Raw genomic sequence first — 20,484 nt, 5'->3', positions numbered from 1 at the left:
AGTTGCACAGCAACAGTAACAGGAGTACATAAAAGAAATTTACAGGATAAAAATATACAAAATATGGTGTAGTACATGGACAAAATAGTTCAGAAGTAGAGATGGTAGGATGTTACAGAGGATGGAGGAGTAAATGCAGTTATTCAGAGGTAGATATGTTCAAGCTCTTTGGAGTTGGGGGGTATATCCAGGGACATTGGATATTTTAGGAGGTAGGAGTCAGCTATGTGTTGAGTAGTTGTTTAAGGCTTTTTCTGAAGTGTATTCCCAGAGAAGGAACAAGTAAGTGGTTTTTCTCTTTCTTAAATTTGGGTGGAATCAGGAAAAATTTGCTTGAGCTTCACAAAGGCCTCTTTCTACCAGCTTTTGAAAGTTTGTTTGCGTGGTACCTAGGTTTTTCAGTGTAGAGAGCTTTGAGGGTTTTGTAGGCCATTTCCTCCAGTTCATGAAAAAAAAAACATATCAGTCATACTGAAAAAACAGACACGTCCGGCAAAATCAGGACAGCTGTCTGCCTCACATGTCTGATACTGGGTTACCCCATTTTGATATTATCACATGTCAAGCCGACAAAAGTCAATCTCCAATAGGCAACAAGGTTGTGCTCTTCTCATGTCCAAGGTGAGATCCTGTAAGCTGGCAGCCTGCAACGATCTAAAACATCTTGGAAGTGTTACAGGTTCTATAACCTAGTCTATGATAAGGAGGTGGTATGAGAGGTTTGCTTTGCTAAATGAAGACTGATTACAACATGATGAATCATTTAGGAAAGTGCTGCCCAAACTTTTTCAAAACGCTGCCCTAGCTTTAAAAGACATGTGGCGGGCAATTTTTTTTTAACGCACCTTAAGCATTGTGTCGAGTGCACTGTCATTTAATAGAAAACACATTTTCTATTGAAATGGCCACAACATTTGCACAGGCATTCAGCTTTAAAATATTTAGCACACAAATTATAATGTGTGGAAGTCAGGTTTCAGTGAATATTTCTGAATATAGTAAAGTGTCTTGATTCATTTGATCTTATTAAAATCTTTGTTTCCATCACACTTCAGTTTAAAAAAAAAATCCTTCATTTTTGGTTTCCTAACTGTTGAATGTGTCCCGTTACTTGACAGGTGTTTGCCTTTTGCTGTGCATTACAAGAAAGTTACATCTTGTAAACACCAGTCCCCATGTTAATAAAAATAAACAGCAAATTGTCAGAAGAACATAGTCCCACATTTGACTCCTGTCCTTGAAGCGCAGTAACTGCGACAAGATCAATACAGGAAAAAGGCATCTTTATTTATTGCTTAGACTTTTGACACCCAACAAAAACAGGCTCTTGGCCCACTAGTGTCTCGCGATCCACAGTATGGGAAATACTGATTTAGGAAGCATTCTGTGGCTAGGTACAGATGTATAATTAATGACAAGGCAGGAGCTAATGCTTGTGCCTGGATCTTGAAGACAAGTGCCAAGGGGAAGGAAGATCGGGTCACGGTGAAGGAGGATCGGCCCAAGTTAACTAACAACTGGCCCAGTTGTTCTTCTTAGGAAATATTCAACTTATGCATGTAATTTTATTCACAGAAAAATGTGTTTTCTGAGTGTAGTATTCAAGGCTATTCCTTCTGACGGGATGAATGTTTGTTTCAAAAACGTGGCTACATTTTGAGTCAAGTGTACAGAGACATGAAATGAGTTTTAAGGCATAGCTTTAATTTATTTTATTTTGAAGGTTTTATATAGCACTGGCTAGACCCAGAGGTATCAGAGCACTTTACAAGATAAGGATAGTATAAGGCACATAGGGTATAAAAGCATATGAAAGGTAGCGCAAGAAAAATTTGAAATATACAAAGTACAAACAACAGGAGCATTATACAAATCAAGATAAATAAACAGGGTCAGGAGCTATACATTTAAGTAATTAGGTAAATGGTGAAACAGGAGAACAGGGTATATATTACTGAACAAATATAGTATGATAGATAAGAAATCAAGAGTAAGACACAGGTTAGGAACACCAATAATAATTAAGGAGGTGGGTATTGAAGTCTTTTTTGAAACTAGAATAGGAGGGATTACAGTGCAGGTTTTTTTGGGAGGGCATTCCAGATAATAGGGACATTGCCAGAAGGAGCGAGATTGTGGAGCTTTCTTTTTATGCAGAGGTGGGATTAGGAGTAGGGTGTTGGTGCTTCTCAGAGGTCGAGTGGAGCCCGCAGTGTGGAGTTTCTTTGAGAGGTAATGCAGAGTGTTTTGGTGGAGGACTTTATGAGTAATGAAGGTGGTTTTGTAGGCAGATCTGCCTTCGATAGGGAGCCATTTAAGAGATTTGAGAGCCGGGGATATATGATCGAAGCGTTTGCAGTTCGTGATGAACCTGGCAGCAAGGTTGAGCACAGCTTTGATTGGAGCTAGGTGTACCTTGGGGATTCCATTAAGGATGGCATTACCATAATCAATATGTGACAGAACAAGCAACTGAACTACGAGTTTGAAATCATCGGTGGGTATGAATGGTTTGATTTTCTTGAGGTGACGAAGAGTGAAGAGGGCTCCCTTGGCAGAGTTTTTGATGTGAACATTAAGGGTTAGGGTGTTGTCGATAGTGATGCCAAGAGATTTGATGGAGTTGGACAGGGTGAGTGAGCAATTGAGTGCATTGAGGTCAGGGATCCATGATTGAACGGGTAGAGGGTTATTTTTGGGGGAGAAGAGAATGATTTCGGTTTTGTTAGGGTTGAGTTTGAGATGACTGGAATGGAACCAGGTTTGGATCTTGGTAAGGGTGTTGTTCAGGTGTAAGATGTCAGCATGAGTTTTAATCTTGTAATAGATTTGGGTGTCATCGGCGTAGAGGTGATAATTTATGCCTGCTTGGTTAAGAATGAGGGTGAGGGGTTCCATAAAGAGGTTAAAGAGGGAGGGAGAGAGAATAGATCCTTGGGGGACAACAAGGGAGACAGGAGTGGGGGTAGAGACACAGTTTTGAATTTTGATTTGCTGAGTATGGTGTTGTAGATAAGAGATGAACCATTTGTAGGCGGTGCCATGAAGGCCGAAACGGGTCCTAAGCACATTAAGTAGGGCTGAATGGTTGACTGTATCGAATGCTGCGGAGAGATCAAGAAGTATAAGAAGGCAGGTCTCGCCATTGTCAAGTGATTGATGGATGTCATCTATGACATTGAGCATTGCCGTTTCGGTGCTGCAGCCTTTTCTGAAGGCAGATTGAAAGGGGTCGAGAAGGTTTTCTATGTGTTTGTCTAGTTGTAGTAGGACACATTTTTCAAGTACCTTTGAGAGAAGAGGGAGGTTAGTGATGGGGCGGAGATTATTTAGGTCATTGGGGTCAGCATTGGGGTTTTTGATTATGGGCGAGATTTGATCAAGCTGAAGGGAGGAGGGGACACAGCCCGTGGAGAGAGAGAGAGGTGTTGATGATTTGGGTCCAGAATGGGGTGATGATGTGCTTAAGGGCAGGGACAAGGTTGGAGGGTATTGGGTCTTGTGTGGGAGGACGGTTTTAGATTGCCAAATTATATTGAGGACTTCAAGCTCAGTGACGGGGAGAAAGTTGAGCAAGGAGGCATTGTTCTTAAGTTGAGATTTAGGGGAGTTGGTTACTGGAGATGTGGAAGGTAAGAGGTCTGTGGAGTGGTGGGGAGGTATGTAAATGGGTGGGTGAGGAGGCTCACTGGGGAGCGGTAGGATAGAGGGCAGAGGAGAGAAAGTGTCGCCTGGAAGGGGGAATGTGGAGTAGGCATTAGAGGTGAGGACAAGATTGGATTGGGAGTTGGAGGATAGTTGTGTGGGAAGGAAGGATTGGTCAATTTTGTCCGAGAAGAAGTGGGCAATTTCTTCACATCTGTCTGATGAGGCCGTCATATTTGGAGGTGCGGGGGAAGTTTGGTTTCGGATGATTTTGAAGAGTTCTCTGGGTCTGTTTTTGGCACGGTCAAGTTGAGTGCGGAAGAAGGATGCCTTTTCCTTGAGGATGTGTTTTTTGTAAGTGGATCTACCATGTCTGAGAAGTGCAAGATGGGAGGGTGAGGGATGGTGTCTCCAGGTTCTTTCCGACAGGCTGAGTGCCCGTCTCTCATTATTTATCTCTGTATTAAACCAAGAGTTTTAGGGGGTGTTTCTTTGGTTTTTGAGTTTAGGCGGGGCTAGTTGGTCAAGAATATCTGTAACAGTATTGTTAAATAGCTCAGTGAGCTCATTCGCATTTTGGGAGGGGGGAATGAGAAGAAGTTGAGCTTGGAGTTTCGATTGTAGAACACCTGGGGGATGCCTTTTAGGTTTCTGGTCAATTTCTTAGGTCTGGTAGTTTTAGGGGCGGGGAGGTTTGCTGAGGTAGCAATGGTGAACAGTATAAGGTGATGGTCGGACCAGTCAGTGGGGATGATATTGGTAACGGAGGTCAGATCATCGTTGGACAGAATGACGTCGAGTATGGATCCTTTAGTGTGAGTTGGAGATTGCATAGTTGTTTGAATTAGTTGATTTCAAGAAGTGTAGTGAGGAGGGAGATGTTGGGGTCATTGGTATCATTCCAATGGAGGTTAAGATCCCCAAGAAAGAGATTTTTTGAGTTGTATAATACTGATTGTGCCAGTAGATCCGATAAGTCCTCAATGAAGGGCTGTGGTGGTCCCGGGGGGCGATAGATGTTGTGTAGACGAATTGGGAGGGAGTTTTGAGTTAACAGTTCTGCTTCCAGGTATTCGCATGAGGAGTAGCCTGGGTTAGTGATAAGGGAAATCTGAAGTTCCTTTTTGAAGATAATGGCTAGCCCTCCCCCAACTCTGTTAGGTCTGTCTTTTCTAAGACTAGAGTATCCCGGGGGAGGAGAGAACGTCAAGTATGCTTGTTGAGTGGTCATTTAGCCAGGTTTCAGTGAGGAATGCAATATCAATGGATTCACTCAGGATGGTTTCCAAGATTTCTGTGGCGTGTAGGACCGCGGAGCGACAGTTAACTAGCATGCATTTCAGTGGTGTGGGGTTGGGTATGAAAGGTGGGCAAGAGTGGATCAGCGAAAGTTGGGGTGGTGGTCTGGGGGAAGTGGGGGAGGAGGGGGTTCTATTTGTCCTTATGATAACAGGGAAGGGGGCATAGGGGAGTGGAGGGTTGGTGGTTGGCAGATTAGGAAGGTAGGAGTTACATAGGTCGGCGAGGTCGGACGGGGAGAGATGGTTAGAGGTGCGGAAAGGTCTATGCTTACGGCATCGGAGAGGGAGTGATCTCCAAAGGTTGTGTTTGTTATTGGGGATGTTTGAGGGAGGGAGGATGGTGGTTTTATGGTGAGGGAGGGTTCTGGTGCTGTGGACGAAGAAATCTTTTCTGAGTTGGGCAAATTCCGTAGTTAAATTAGATAGGTCACATTCAATGTTGTGTAGGAGCTGGGCAATTGAGGAGAGGGGAGGTATCGGGAGTGCGTGGTCTGTGTTATTTGCAGAGGGTGGACTAGTGTGTGAGGGGGGAGATGTGGTAGATGGTGTTGGGTGAGGGGTGACGGGGCTGGGAGGAGTGAGGGGTTCGGAAGTTAAAGTAGGTAGGACGAGTACAGTGTTGTGTAGGCTCGGGGTATTCCGGGTACATGAAAAGAATGAAGGGGCGTACGAGGTGGGAGGAGAATGGTCTGGGGATAGGGAGTGGTCGTGATTAGTTGTGGATGGAGGCCTGCTGTGTGAGGGGGGTGATAGGGTAGTAGGTATGGAGTGATGGCTGGCAGAGCTGTTAAGTGTGAGTGGAGGGGTTAGGTTATACAGGGGGCAGAAATCTTCAGGTGATGTGGTCAGAGAGGATAAAAGGGCATGAAGTGAGTGAGAAACGAATATATTGGTGTGATGGGGATGTGTGATTATTGAGGGTTGGGTGAGGGGGTGTGAGGGAGATGGGAGTTTATTGGGGGTTGAGGTGCGGGGTTGGGTAGGTAGAGCCTGAGTGGGGCGGGTAGAAAGGAAGGGGAGGAGCAGACAGTGTATGGGATTGGTAGGAGTAGGGGGGTGAGGAGTTGCGATAGGTGATTGCGGGGAAAAGACGGTGGAGTAAGTGAATGGCTGGGTCAGGGGGAGGGAGGTTTGGGGGACAGGGGGAGGTTGGGTCATGGGAAGGGAATGATAAGTAGGTGACAGGAGTTTGGGGCTACCGTTATTCAAGGAGGGGTCTGAGGAGTAAGGGTTAAGGGGGTTAGGGGGAAGAGAGGGAGATAAGTGGGGGATGAGAAGTAGGTAATTGGGGGGGCCAGGGAGGGAGATGGTGAAGTCAATTTTTGGAGGTTGAGAGTGGAGGTAGAGTGGGGGGGGAGGAAGAGGTTTGAGGGGTTCTGTTCGTTTGGGGAGGAGGAGCGTTAGGCGCTGGGTGGTTAAGGAGGAGAGACATAGTGCTAAAGTGGTGTTCAAAGGTAGATAGGTGGGATGGCGAGGCTTGTATGAGGATGTTACCTGTTTTGAAGATGGAGATATCAATATCATCATGAAATGCTGGGGGGGAGCGGTGGACATTTTAAATCCATATGGTATTTTGGTTGATTTAGAGATAGGGAGGTGTTGAAGGAAGATGCTCTTCCATTTGGAAGGGCTTTTGGAGTAGATGATGTAGTTGGTAATAATGGGGGAGATGAGGCTGAGGTAGTTATCGGCAATGAGTGTTTCAGGGTTGCGGATGAGGAGTTTAAGTTTGAAATTTTTCCTTGCGTGTTTGGAGAGATTTGGGGGGTAGAGAATGGTCCAGGATTTGGGGCCGTGTTTAGAGAGGGTATGGTCCTGAGGGTGATGGTCAGTGCTGGGAAGGGGCATGTTGGGTGGACGTGAGACGGAGACAGAGTAAAGAGAAGGAAGTTAAAGGAGATGGGGGTAGAGGAGGAGAGGAGGATTGGGAGCCAGGGGGGGGGGGGTGCTTGGAGAGTGTGGGGTTGAAAATTCGGGGGCAAGATAAGGAGGTAGTGTTAAGCAAGAGAGGAATAAAACCAGGAGCAGATTCGATAGCAAAAGAAATTACATCACTGATGTTCAGTAGGGTAGAGAAGGTAAAACAAGCACGGTAGATAAGATGAATCAAGCAAGGGGGCAAATAAGCGAGGAAATACAGTCAGGCGCAGATCAGATAGTAAAAGCAGATTCCAGTGCTAATATGGATCACATTAAATAGGTAAACAAACACGATAAAATAGGGGAGAAGGATAATCAAGGGAGGAATTAAAAATCAAGAGCAGATTAGGTAGCAAAACAGATTACATCGTAAAATTGGAGCAAAATTAAATACGTAAACAAACACAAACCTCAAAAAGCAAAAGATAAAATCCAAAAACAGGGGAGCAATATTAGATTAATATTATAATATTATATCATATTTTAGCAATATGAAGCAAGTAGCTTGGTTTGATAGGCTCGATTCCCAGGGTTTACTCAGGATTTACGCCAATGGCGATCACAAACATCCGGGGCCCAACCATTCAATAAACATAGAAAAACAAAGCTTTAAAGGGGCATGGCACACTGGAGTACCAGGCGCAGCCGGGTCTGGGGGTTATGGGTCATGGAGAGAACAGAATAGTAGTCGTGTACAGATTTGCTGCTTTGACTGGATGGACAGTGCGATGGGTGGGGGAGTGGGGTGGGGGGTGGTTATATGTTTTTTTTAAGGGAGGGGACTGCCTTGGTTCTGCAGGTCTCTTTTGTAGTCGTTATATGATATTTCATGAGAAAAATAGCAAAGCTGGTATGTTGTCTCTTGATGTGGTTGAAGTCTCTGGGTCACAGAGCTTCGCTGAATGTGTCTTTGACGAATAAAGTTTGTTTACAAAAAAAACATAGAAAAACAAGATGAGGAAGAAAACAATGGCTGATGTCCAGTCGGCCTCTCTGCTCACCTTTTGTGGACCACACAGGGCGTCAACCTGAAATCGCCTGACCGGCGCCATTTTGAAGATAGGCGACATCAAAGAGTAGGGACAGAAAAATAGGGTGGCCATGAATAGTTATGATTAAGATTTAGGAACATCAGCAAAGGCAAAAGCAAATCCGTTTTTTTTTTAACTCAAAACATTGGTAATGAAGCACCTATCAAAACACAGGTAAATAAACACCCATCACCTGTGATAGGGATGAACTGGCTAGCCTCTGGATACTAATTGCGGCCACTAGATGGTGCTCAAGGTTAGAACAAGAATCTGCTTTCTCTGTTACTATAAACAAAGGTTTTAGGGGAGCTGAGATAGTCGTGGCAATTAAAAGGCGGTAGACAAGCCCAGGTTACAGAGCCAGTAAAAGAAATAGTTCCAGGAGCAAGAAATGCAACAGAGAGCAGCCATTTTGCATGAGAGCAAAAAAAGAAAGTCACAAAATGGCAGGCAGATAGACGGCAGTCGATGAAAGTTAGGGGAGCAGGGATGAAGCTAGGCACCACACCAGCATCGGCCGGTCAAAAGTTAAAGCTCATCAGGCCGAGCGTAGTGAAGAGCTGGGGCCTCAGCCAGTCATAGTGGGAGACCTCCGTTTTAGACAAATGCCAGGGCAGCGTCTCAGAAGGCTGGTCATAGCAACAACAAAAAAAAAAAAAAAAAAGACAGCCAGATTCCTGCGATCATAATCCAAGAAGGAGGGGGGGCATCCCCACTACAAAAGCCACTTACCCTATCGACAGAGCGGATCTGTGGAAACGTGGAAAACCGGCCATAGGATGCCCATGCAAGCCGTATGTAGAATAGGATGTGGGCCGCGGTGATTAATCAACGGTTTAACAGGATAGGGGAGCGGGCATCTGGGCAGCTGTGCCTGTGCGACTGAGCCAGGGCGAGGGAGCCGTGAGGTGAAGATAACTTTTGTGAAGCCGCCGTCTACCTCAAGATAGAAATAGTCTGGAGGCAGCGGGGTCACACAAGGCTGAGCTAATGCGGCGCAGGAGAAGAAATCAGAGGCGGCGGCTCGAGTGGGCGTTAAGCAATGGCAGCATCTGGAGGCCGGAGCGGCCATTGAGCAATGGCGGCGTCAGGAGGCTGGAGCAGCCGGGAAGTAGAGGCTGCGTCAGGAGGCTGCAGCGGCCGGATAGAAATGGTGGCACCAGGAGACTGGAGCAGCCGGGAAGTAATATCAGCTTCTGGAGGCACGAGCTGTCGGACAGCAAAGTCTGAGTCTGGTGAGGTAAACCAGGCTGGGTCCGCGAAGGACAGGCCTCCCCATGAACCGAGCTGTGAGACCCGGCCAGACGAGGTGGCCCGTCGCAGAGATTGCAGCGGTAGTTGCCAGCGGGAAAAAGTCAGGGCTATGTACAAAAGCAATCGGGACCAGCCGAGATCAGCATCCGGGGGCCCGATGCAAATGAGGCGCAGAAAGGTCAGCAAGTCATCGGGATTGTGTCCAAAAGAGACCAGGAACCAGCCGAGATCAGCATCCGAGGGTTCATTGCAGATGAGGCGTGTAGAGGTCAGCAAGTCGGAGGGTCATCAAGATGCAGTTTGTCATCGCCAGACAGGTAAACAGTACAATCTAGTTGTAAAAATTCACAGGAAGATTGGTTGCAGGAAATCATCAAGGAAGCGGTGAGAGGCTGGGTTAATCAACTGGAATTCTACAAATTTAGTAGTCCCAAACCCGGGAGTCACTGAGGTGAACTCCTATCAGGCGGCCATCTTAAGAACTTAAGAGTTCAATGGGGAGCAACACCGCACTGCAGCCAAGCATAGCGCCGCATTATCAGGGCTCAGGGAAGCACCATCTCTGCTCCCACGGGGCACAGCATGCCGACCAGGAAGACTGTCGGACTGTGCTATATTGCATGAGGCCCAGAAGCGAACCCGCACCATCAGTACCTTTCGGGGGGGGGGGTCCACAGAAGACGAGGTTGCAGCCGCTGGAGGACGCCTCAGTGCGCGCGGCCAGCTTCACACGATCCGATGGGCAGAAAGTGGTGCGGGGCCACCGGCAGCATCCTAGGACGATCCACCACACAGAGGAGGAGCCAGAACAGGGATGCCACAAGCGCACCGCCGCCCCGCTTATTTTGCCTCTCCGAGGCCTCACATCATCTCCGGCCACTCGCGACCAGTAGTCCACGCTCCAGCCTCAATAGTAGGTGAATGGAGACCAAATTTAAGAGACCAATTCAGCTGGTGTCCTTCCAAGTAAGGTAACTTAAAGAGCTATAAAAGAAGTATGGCTGTTAACCACATTTTCAGCCTTTACGGTAACGTGATGCTCAGGAAAAGACTCCACCAATTGTTCAAGCCCCATCAAAAGTACTTGGCTGGTTTTAGGTGACAGCATTTCCACTAAATAATTAGGGTCCTCTTCAAGGTCCACTGTAAACTGGTGGCCCGCAGATAAGACCAAGCATCAGGGATAAATTTGGATTAGAGGGGCAGAGTGCAGCAAGGTGTTCACAGGAATCTCATGTCCCACAAGATCAAAGATGGGACAAGCACGCATGTGAGCAATCAAAACCAAGACCCAGCTTCCTGTGAATCTCCCTGGAGAGTGACATAAGGAGTTTAGGAGCCCCTTAGATGGGGTCCATAACCCAGGTTTATGCAATTCCTGTCCCTTCTAATTCATGCTCCATAATCAAACGAGGAGATTTACTTTGTTGACCTCTGACCAATTGTTAAGCCAAACCTTTAAATAATCCCAAGAAACAATGGTTGAGGCAAGTAAAACTCCACTAGAGCTCATACATTTTAGGTGCCGGCATTAAGCTCCGTTATGAAAAATATATATACATTTTCTCTAGACTTAAAGTGCCCAGATACAGCAAGATTGGGATCTGTTTTTAATCTGCAGACTGAGGTCAGGGTATCTTCACATTCATGTGGCTCAAAGTAATGCTTGAGAAAAGATGGCCATCAAATACTACAGACAGAGCAAAAGGAACAAAAACAAAAAACTCTGCCTCTTAGTGAGGCCACTTATAAACCAAACAAAAACCTAGCTCAAACCATTGTGGGCCCTGTCGCACCAACACCCTCATACTTCAGAAAAAAGTGATTAGCACAGTGCAAGGAGCCGAAGGAGAGAGTCTAATAGGATTTTATATTTATGGATACCTACACCTCTAGAGCCACACTTTACTTTGCGGACAGTTTTATTTAATGTAGTGATGTGGTTTGAAACAAAAGAGCCACAACCTGAACTCACTCAGGAAACATGTCTAGAGTATTCTCGTAATGCCCTGGAAAACATTCTACTTCTGGACATCTAAAATTCTGTATATATCAATTCAAACTAATTGATTTAATTTCTCCTACAAACAGCGCTATGACTTAGAAAAGATTTACTTTACCCGGTGCTGGAACTGCTGGAACAGTCAACATTGTCAAACTTTCTCCAGGTACTTCGGACACTTCATAACTTCCGACCATTTCTTTCATTATGGCATCAAACAGCTCCTGCTTGATTCCTCCTTGCGCCATTTTCCCTGCTGCAAAAAAGTAATCGTAAGAGAATTTAGAGTAGGGCATGTAAAGGGGGTAAGGATTCTTGACAATTAGGCAAGACACATTTTTTGCCAATATGAAAAAGTAGTATATCAGCGATGTGCCTGCCTGAAAAAAGACTTTTTTTGTAAATATAGGCGATCCATCATCGTCAAGGAAAAAAGTCAAGAAGAACCAATGGGTTTTTGAACGGCCTGCAATAATGTGGCCCCAGGCAAAGATTGCACTGCCTGTTTAAATTTTTGTATCAATCTCAAAATGATTCTTCATGGATCTGCATTGCCGCGCTTACTAGATAGCCTGAACCACTCAAAAGCTGTTTGGACCTCAGAAAACTGCAGATGGTATTTCCCAATGGAGTCTTAAGGAGCTGTTTAGGGAGGATGGCTTACAAGGAGGAAAACAAGGAAGCTCCCTCTGCCCTTCTCATCCTCCTATTCTTCCAGGAAAATTCTCTCTCAGAAGGTTCTGCATGGGTATGTCCTACATCTTCTTTTTCTGAGACATTGAGGTCTTTATAAATTTGAATTTATAAATTGCTGGACTGCGATCTGAGGGAGCACACGCAGCCTAGTACCCATCACTTAATGTAGTGACTAGTCAATGAGGTAGAGGCAACAATGGCCCAATCAACCCAGCTAAAAAGAAGAAAGAACAAGTTAGCCATTTACAAAAGAGGAGTAGAAAGTGATGAGTGCAAGAACACAAATGATCAGATGACACAAACAAATAATGAATGGCCGAAGGGAGAAGGGAGTGAGGAGGACATTGCATTTAGAACAATAACATTTTAAAGCATACTGTTATAAGCAGTTGAGTAAAAGGATGCAAAATGGCCCGATTAGTTTTAAATAATAGCGAGCTCCAAAGCATATGAAATATTCAGACATCGAAATAACAGATTATATACGATCAGAGATTGATAAATAACGTTCTTGAAAAGAAAGCACAGCTAGGCAAGCTATAGGAACTGGTAAGGGGGCTGAAAAAGAAACTATTGTATGAAAAAGACGACATAGGAGCAGAACGTATTACAAAAAATAGATCAGTTCGAAGGAAGAGAAAATGGGGGAGGGGGTTCCTCATTGATGGCACCTCAGCAGCTGTGTTCTATAACATGATTCAGCACCTACAAAAACCACTGTGAAGAAATCATACCGGATGATTTTTCACAAGATAGATTTTCAGTTCATGGGAGGTGGGTATGCCTCTTTCCTCAATTTTGTCAAACAGATTACAGCATTTTCAGAGTAGCTACCTCTTCAACTGAAAAGATAATGCAGAATTGAAATAACAAAAAACTCAAGACACACATTGTATCTACCATTTCTTTCTCTGAAAGGTTTCTAGGAAAATCAGAGGATTATATTCCAACAAGCTAAGATCTGCTCCTAATGAAAAAAAATTAAAATAATAAGTTTAACTGACTACTGACTAACTCTAATGAAATTTAAGCTATTCCACTTGGAAGACGTTTGGATAACTTGAAATATAAAGGCGAGAAATAAATCAGAACATTGTGGGTGTTAATCATACAGAGAAAGGTGGAAAAGATACAAAAGTGCCAGAAGTAAAAACTCTAAAATGGAACGCTGGCACGATCACCTCCGACTGATATGGGTGCAGCAATAGAGACTGTGCAAGTTGAAACACAAACATCTGAAAAGGTGAGGAAGAAAATGGTCTTGCTAGCACAAGCAAAGAGTTAGCAAAAATATGACCAAAAAATGAAGAAATGCTTTACTAATGATGTGAACCAGGGTGTTAAATATAAAAAGCAAGTGGACAAAAAGTGACATTAACAAAAACGAAAAAAGTCCATTTACATTAAAGTTACCCGTAGGATTCAAAATGGAAGTGATAATTCTTAAATCTGAATTTATGAATTAATGAAAAATGATTAATGAAAACAAACTTATGAAAGAAGTTGAAGAGTTGTATTCAAACTGAACAACCTTTAAAACCAGCGATCTCTTTCGAATAAACTGCATGATATGACTCACGATTCTCAGTACTATTTTCTACTATATACTCATACATTATTGTTTGTGGTTATCATGTAGACAAAGAAAATACCAATAAAGTTTGTTATTAAAAAAACAGTGCTCTCGATATCACCAAAGGAGGTTTTGAACTCAATGAAGAATGCAATAAAAGGCATCCAATTAGCGAGAAAATGTTATGAAAGAAACAACTAGAACATTTTCGATCTGCGCCAAAAGAGTACACCGTGAAGAAGTGACCAAAAAACATAAGTAAGAGCACAGAGAATAGTAACCAACCTAAACACACCAAAATCTGCGGTGGGTCATTCAGAAAAAAAACAAATGGTACCACTCATTGAGAGCCAAAATAACGTGATAAGTAAAAACAATGGATTTGAAGTGAAAAATAGGAAACTTATTTTTAGTATTTTATCTCGATTTGATATCATGTCCATCTAAACCTATAATCACAATGGTTCTAAAACATACTTTTAAGACCATCGGTTGAATATTAAACAATTTATGGACAAATATTTTTAAATATCTTGAACTTGTGAAACTTGAAGATGATCATTGTAAATATTGCCTTGGGCTCCTTCACCAGGGGTAAAACAGAAAAGGCGAATGTGGATCAAGTGATTGTTTAGTTCCATTTGGAATCTATTTTGGGAGAAAGTATAAATTCATAGATAAAAAAACGAACTGTGAAATACATATATATTTAGTAAAGGGAAAACATTTAACTGCGTAGAAGACACATACTATCACTGCGATGTGTATCTCAAACTTTATAAGTGCTTTGTCCTCGGTCAAACTTTACTTTGAATGAGAAAATGAAACAGCTAGCAACACTGTTATTAATCAAACAACTATCAGTGGCAAATACAAACGCAGGCTAAAAATCAAAACACTCAGATAACTGAAGTATCATACTGAAATTTGTGAGCAGCGGTAATCGTTACAAAATGTTGCTTTTAAATCCAACATTGTGCCCAGTGAGAGTACATTTAACATTGCATGCTGTAAAACTGAAGGAATGCAGAGGCTTTTGATTGATTAGAAAACAATTTCCTTGATCAGGATTTATAAATTATTGCTCTTCGGGAAAAGTGGGAAATAAATTACATACAATGTAAAAACTATCCCATTTATGAGCAAAAAAGTGAAGAAAGGAGTGGAAAGACACCCTTCATGTGACCTTATTACTCTGATTTCTTCTGTAGAGGTTGAGTTATCAATTAACTTTTAGCTAGAAAAGAGACCTGATCATATTACTTCATGTTTGAAAAATATCAACCAGCTTTGAAGGCCTTGGTATGTTGAGTGTTGCTAATATCAATATGTACATTTTCTTTGGGTACACAGCAATTTCCTAAAATTACTTGTACATTTGTAAGATGAGCTAAAAAACAATTACTGTTATCATTTCCTCATACAAATAGGCAACTTTATTTGAAAATACCCCCTGTTATAACAGACGACTTTTCCGTGGAATACAAGGCTACTTCTGTGTCCCAGCACAGTTATTAAAAGTAGGTGACACGGACCCGAGAGGTAAACAAATTAATATCTTTAAACAGAAAGTTTCCGATCGATCAAATGGTTGTCAGGTAAATAGGTAACATGGCTGTGGTACTATCTAGAATTGTTACTCTGAGCTTTAAAACAAGATAATCAGTGGAAGATGTGACAAAGTGTTGCCAGACAATGGGAAAACATATGGAAGAGAAGATTTTCTTGGATGGCAGCCGAGTTTTATCTTCATAACCTGTGAAAACACCATATTTTCCCTTTTCAGTTCCTTCTTGGTTTCAGTCTTGAGTCACAGCATTCACGGTAAGAGACTCAAGTTTTCTTGCACACCATGTCTATGCTTGTGGTCTCGTGCCTGGACTACCTTGAGTAAGGAGAAAACTCTTGAGTTATCAATGCACTCTGTCCATGCTTTGAGTTTGTGTCAGCGCTCCATTCTTGCTAACTGAATATTGGTACATTTTCGCATCCTTGATGTGAGACGTTTGTCTTCTCAAAGGATAAAATCCCACGTTTGTGTTCCGACTAAGAACTTGACTAATTCTTAAATGACAATGTATATCAATGTATATTCAATACCTCCCAAAAAATGGTTGATAAGAAAACCTGCACAAAATAAGTTATAGGACTATCACTTTACACAAACTATACTCCCTTGCTTACTAAAAGAGGGGCTAATGTCTCGACTTCAGGGTATGAGTTAACATGGGTTATCAAGCATAAGTATTATTAGTTGTTCTTTAAAGTATAATTGAATAATAGACAATTGACTGTATGCATGAGGGTGTTCTTCAGAAGCTGAAGAGGGTGAAGGCCAGAACAGAATTGCATTAGAAGAAAGAATAGGAAAATTCCAGATTCAAGTAATTGCATTAGAAAAAAGAATAGGAAAATTCCAGATTCAAGACCTGGAGCAGTCTTTTCTCTGTTCCAGTCCCCTTTCCCCCTACTCTTGTTGATCTACTTTAAAAACATTTTAGAGTGGTCTACAGGAGTAGAGGAGGCATTGGGAGTGAACGTCAATCTGCTACTGTGGAAAATACTGGCACCTATCATGTCCAAAATACATTTGATAACAGCAGGGTCACTTTACAAACAGATTACGCCATAGTTTGCTCTTGCTCTGTTTCAGTTACAGGAATGGGAGAATAATGTGAAGGTGACGGGCTTGTTTGAAAGACAGATAGCATGTGTGGATCCCAAAAAGCTCATACATCGCTTCTAATTCAATTAAGCTACAATATTGCTTTTAATAATTTGAAGAATGAAGCTATTGCCATGACTACAAATAATGTTACAACTTGCACAAAACAGCTGTTCAATTTTGAAGATCCCACAGTTAAGAAGAATAAACAACTTTTATACCCGGATGCTGAGGTCTTTTTTGCGAGGTAAAAAAAAAAGGTTGAACAGATAGTTGAGATATCTGATATTAAAAACTAAGATAAAATTGTAATCAATATTGAAGGATCTTAAAGCCGAAGTAGAGCAAATTAAATTAAAGATTTTGAACTGCAGTGAATACTACCCTATGTGTGAAAAATATAGAAAATATTGGTAGTTGACGAAGAGTGCTATGTTTACAGAAGGGAATAACAGACATACCACAAAAACATGAGTGGATGAGTTTACTAGTTAAACTAAATTTGATGGGTTTGTCTTAAAAAGTAAGTATATTCAGAGAAAGACAAAGTCGCAGAATTTGTTTCAGGTCCATCAAAGTTCAATTGGAATCTTGAATACGATCTACTAAATCAAATCACAGACAACGCTGGAACGGGCTCTCTCTTTAGTATTACCATAAAAAGGAAACAATCACTGGCTATCATTCCTTGAAGTGGATAATCAGTACAATAATGAAGCACTCCACTATAAGAGACGTCTGAAGAGGAAGCATTTTATTTGAAGGGTTTTATATAGCACAAACAATACCCGCTAGTGTATCAGAGCGCTGTAGATCAAATTATAGACATTAAGCAAGTACAAAAGAAAACGATACACCAAATAATAGGTTACACATGCAACGAATGCTCAGTAGCGCAGCAGGCCAGAGTTGTACACAAGGAGTAAAAGTTATTTTGAGAGGCTATTGGCTTATTGTCGCATTAGGCTATTCAACAGTAATCCTTTGACTTCTGTTTTTAATGCGTCTGTCGAGGAGTTTGTTCTGATTTCGAGAGGGAGATCATTCCATAAGCATTAAAATTGTAATATGAAAGAAAGAAGACTGATATCACCTAGAAGACTACAGAATGTCCCTATGGGTATAGCAGATAAAAAAAACGTGTAGGGCATTTCTTGAAAGGCCTTGAAGCTTTCATTTAAGAAGGAGTATAGACCTTAAAAATCAATTCGTTCTGGAAGAACTGATCAACAAATGGTTTCTAGTTTTTACATACATTGGCTAAAAACACAGCTTTAACAAGAAAATGAATAATTATACGCAGCTCAGGTGACTAACTATGGGATTAGTTTTAGAAGAGAGGTACAGTTTGTAGGCAAAGATGCAGGCCTGGGGTCCCCTGAAAAAAAAGATTGTTGATAATGGAATAACAAACGGATTTCTGGACTCATGTCTAATTAGGAGAATAGAGCACTATAAGAAAAATTATGAATCTGAATATTTTAACACAGCTGCACCGTAGCCCCACTTTTGTGAAACACGCATTGCAAATACTGGGAAAATATTAGGCAACACAAGATGTTACCCAGATAGATTCTGGGCTGATGGCGCAATTTTCTATGATTTTATGCCAACAGGTTTTCAGCTTCGGCTAGTCAAGTTTAGCAAGTGCTATCAACAAAATCACCTGGAAATTATCAAGTTAAATAATTGTGTGACACCATTTACAAAAACGAAATGAATGCACATTTGAGTGGAGAATGCATAAATTCTCCTGATCACTTATTTCCAATTAAAGTTCTTTAAGGATTATTTTTTATTTTAGAATTACTCATATTTATGTCATGCGAACATGGCATAAGGCCATGGTAAAATGGTTGTTGAGGAATGGTGGGATGCGTAAATCAAGAATTGGTCACATTTCTTTAGACATTCCAAAATAAGCATACAAGCTAAAGTTTCTAAGATTAGTATTTCAGAAGGGGCTTCAGAAACTTGATAAGGCTCCAGATGAACCTAAGAAACAGGGATCAATACTCTAGATAAGGCTGAAGAACTAAATACAATCTCAAGATGAAGTCTCTGAACCGTCGACAATACTGCAGACCTGCACAGGACACCCCACAACTGGAATGCAGAATAGGGCACACAATTACAGATATGGTCTCTAAAAGTAATAACAATATGAGAGATAAGGGAATGAGAAGTTAACATTACACTATCCACAAGGAGATTTCCTAAACTTGAAAGTACTTCAGAAGATGCGTCCAGATCTGAACCTAACACACACACATCCTTTACGAAGAGAACAGGTACCTGTTCAGCATCATATTAATACATGGTTTCTTCACACCAGAACAGGTACGATCTGAGCATTAGCAGGGACAACTAATCTTACAGCAGGGCAAGCTTATGTAACATTCAAATCAGTCCCTACAGAGGTAACACCAGTGCAAGCTTTCCTCACACACAGATCAGTCCCTACAGAGGCAACACCAGTGCAAGCTTCCCTCACACACAGATCAGTCCCTACAGAGGCAACATTAGTGCAAGTTTACCTCTCACACAGATCAATCCCTACAGAGGCAACACTAGTGCAAGCTTCCTCACACACAGATCAGTCCCTACAGAGGCAACACTAGTGCAAGCTTCCCTCACGCACAGATCAGTCCCTACAGAGGCAATAGCAGTGCAAGTTTCCCTCACACACAGTTCTGACCCCACAGAGGCCCTGTAGTGCAAGCTTCCCTCAAACACACAATACCACAGAGGAATTGCTAGTGTAAGCCTTCCTCCCACACTTGGTTAGCTAGCACCATAGAGGCACTGGAAGCTGTCCTGTCACGCAGCGGTGGCATCAGCCGTGTAAACACCCCCCACCCCTTCCCCTCCTCGTTCACAAACAAGTACACAGCAGGCAGGAGCAGTGGCAGGCACTCTCACACCCACTGACCAGCACAAACAAGTGTCCCTCTCTGGCGCCCCTCCAGCGGGGGCCGCCCTCGGAGTCTCACTCACCGCAAGCCCCTGCGGGGGCTGTGGAGGTCGAGCCCTGTGAACTCCCTTCCTCAGGCGAAGCAGACCGGGTACGTCTTAGACCCCGAACGGAGCCGCGGTGCTGAGGGAGCTGGGCCGCAGGAAGTGACGCACCCGTGACGTCAGTACAGGCCGGTTGGCTTGTGGGACGCATTGCGCGTTACGTCATACGCTCCGCTGCGCGAAGTGATCTTCTCCGTGCGGGCGGGGTGCCGTGGGCTCTGGCCGAGCACCCCAAGGGCCACAGGGCCCAACCTACTGCCACCCCCAACTCTCATTGGAAGAGTAACCCCTGGCAACCGCGCAGCATCTCCAGTATCATTCTCGTCGCCTCTATTATGGAAAGTAAACATGTCAAAGAGGGGGGGCTTCAAATAATCTTTAAAAAAAAAGATGCTGATCAAGAGTCACGCGGGATAGCTTCCTGCTGCCCGAAGGCCAGGCTGCCAGTAGCATTTTGAAAAAGAAGATAAAATAACGCAACTGTTAGATATATTTAAAGCTGCCAATGTAATAAAATAATTATTAAAAAGATGAGTTCCTTTTGTGGGGGCTCCAACATTTTTTTTCTCCAGGCAGTGAAGATTGGTGGGTGTTTTAAAGAGCTCCCAGGACGCTACTTGCAGGGAGAGCCATGGACATGAACTTGCTGGGGACCCTTGAGAGCAGTTGAGGAGGTTTGATTGGAAAGGTTTTCAGTGTCACCAAGGCCCCGTGGTAGGCCCTATGAACTTGAGGGTCCAACAAGCCCCACTTTGGGAATGTGATCTGATAGGTGAAGTGGGGCGCCTGCAGGGCTTTCGCAGGTGGAGCCTCAGCGGGATAGACTGTTTCGGGGATGTCTGACAAAACGGGGCCGTGACCACTTTCGATGTCTTGCAGACAGATTATCAAATGGCTGATGGGGCGCGGTTCCGCCACATTTCCGTTGTCATGTGCCGGAAGGAGAATTGTTACTCGAATACTCCCCACTAGAGATCCGACTACTACTCGACCCCATGATCAATAAGGCGGTTTCTCTCACATATTGAAAACTTAAGAACAATCTTCCGGACGCCTTGGGCCCTCTGAGGGAGGCATGGGAGACAGATTTGGGGTTGCTAGAGGATGACAATTGGTTAGAGGCTATGAAGAGTCATAGGGAAATTGCCTTACGAGCACGGTTCAGACTGATCCTACACAGGTCATATTCCCAGGACACTCCAACATAGACTGGGTCGATGCAACTCTGACCAATGCACCATGAGCTGGGGGGGAAGGTGGCCCCTTCTTTCATATTATCTGGGCCTGTCCCAAAATTCAGTGTTACTGGACAGGAGTGACTCGGGTCATGTCCGTAGTGGTGGGTCTTCCGGTCCTGGTTGAGGCACGCTGGCACCTGT

At 43.3% G+C, this 20,484-nt stretch overlaps 1 protein-coding gene across 1 annotated transcript in view; it reads right to left on the bottom strand.

Annotated features, from left to right (window-relative positions):
- LOC146772277 (uncharacterized) overlaps window positions 1–19,232 on the bottom strand; it is a 136,355-nt gene extending 117,123 nt beyond the window's left edge. Inside the window, exons 1-2 of the mRNA XM_085639887.1 lie at window positions 19,085–19,232; window positions 11,272–11,409 (exon numbers count right to left, since the gene is read on the bottom strand). Coding sequence (XP_085496013.1) covers window positions 11,272–11,401 — 130 coding nt within the window. The 5' untranslated portion in view covers window positions 11,402–11,409; window positions 19,085–19,232. The remainder of the gene's footprint in view (window positions 1–11,271; window positions 11,410–19,084) is intronic.
- Between the last annotated feature and the right edge of the window lie 1,252 nt (window positions 19,233–20,484).

Source organism: Triturus cristatus, chromosome 12, assembly GCF_964204655.1.
Source record: "Triturus cristatus chromosome 12, aTriCri1.1, whole genome shotgun sequence".
Classification (NCBI taxonomy): Eukaryota; Metazoa; Chordata; class Amphibia; order Caudata; family Salamandridae; genus Triturus; species Triturus cristatus.
Note: the sequence above shows the minus strand (reverse complement) of the source record. Positions and strands in the feature narration are given on the sequence as shown.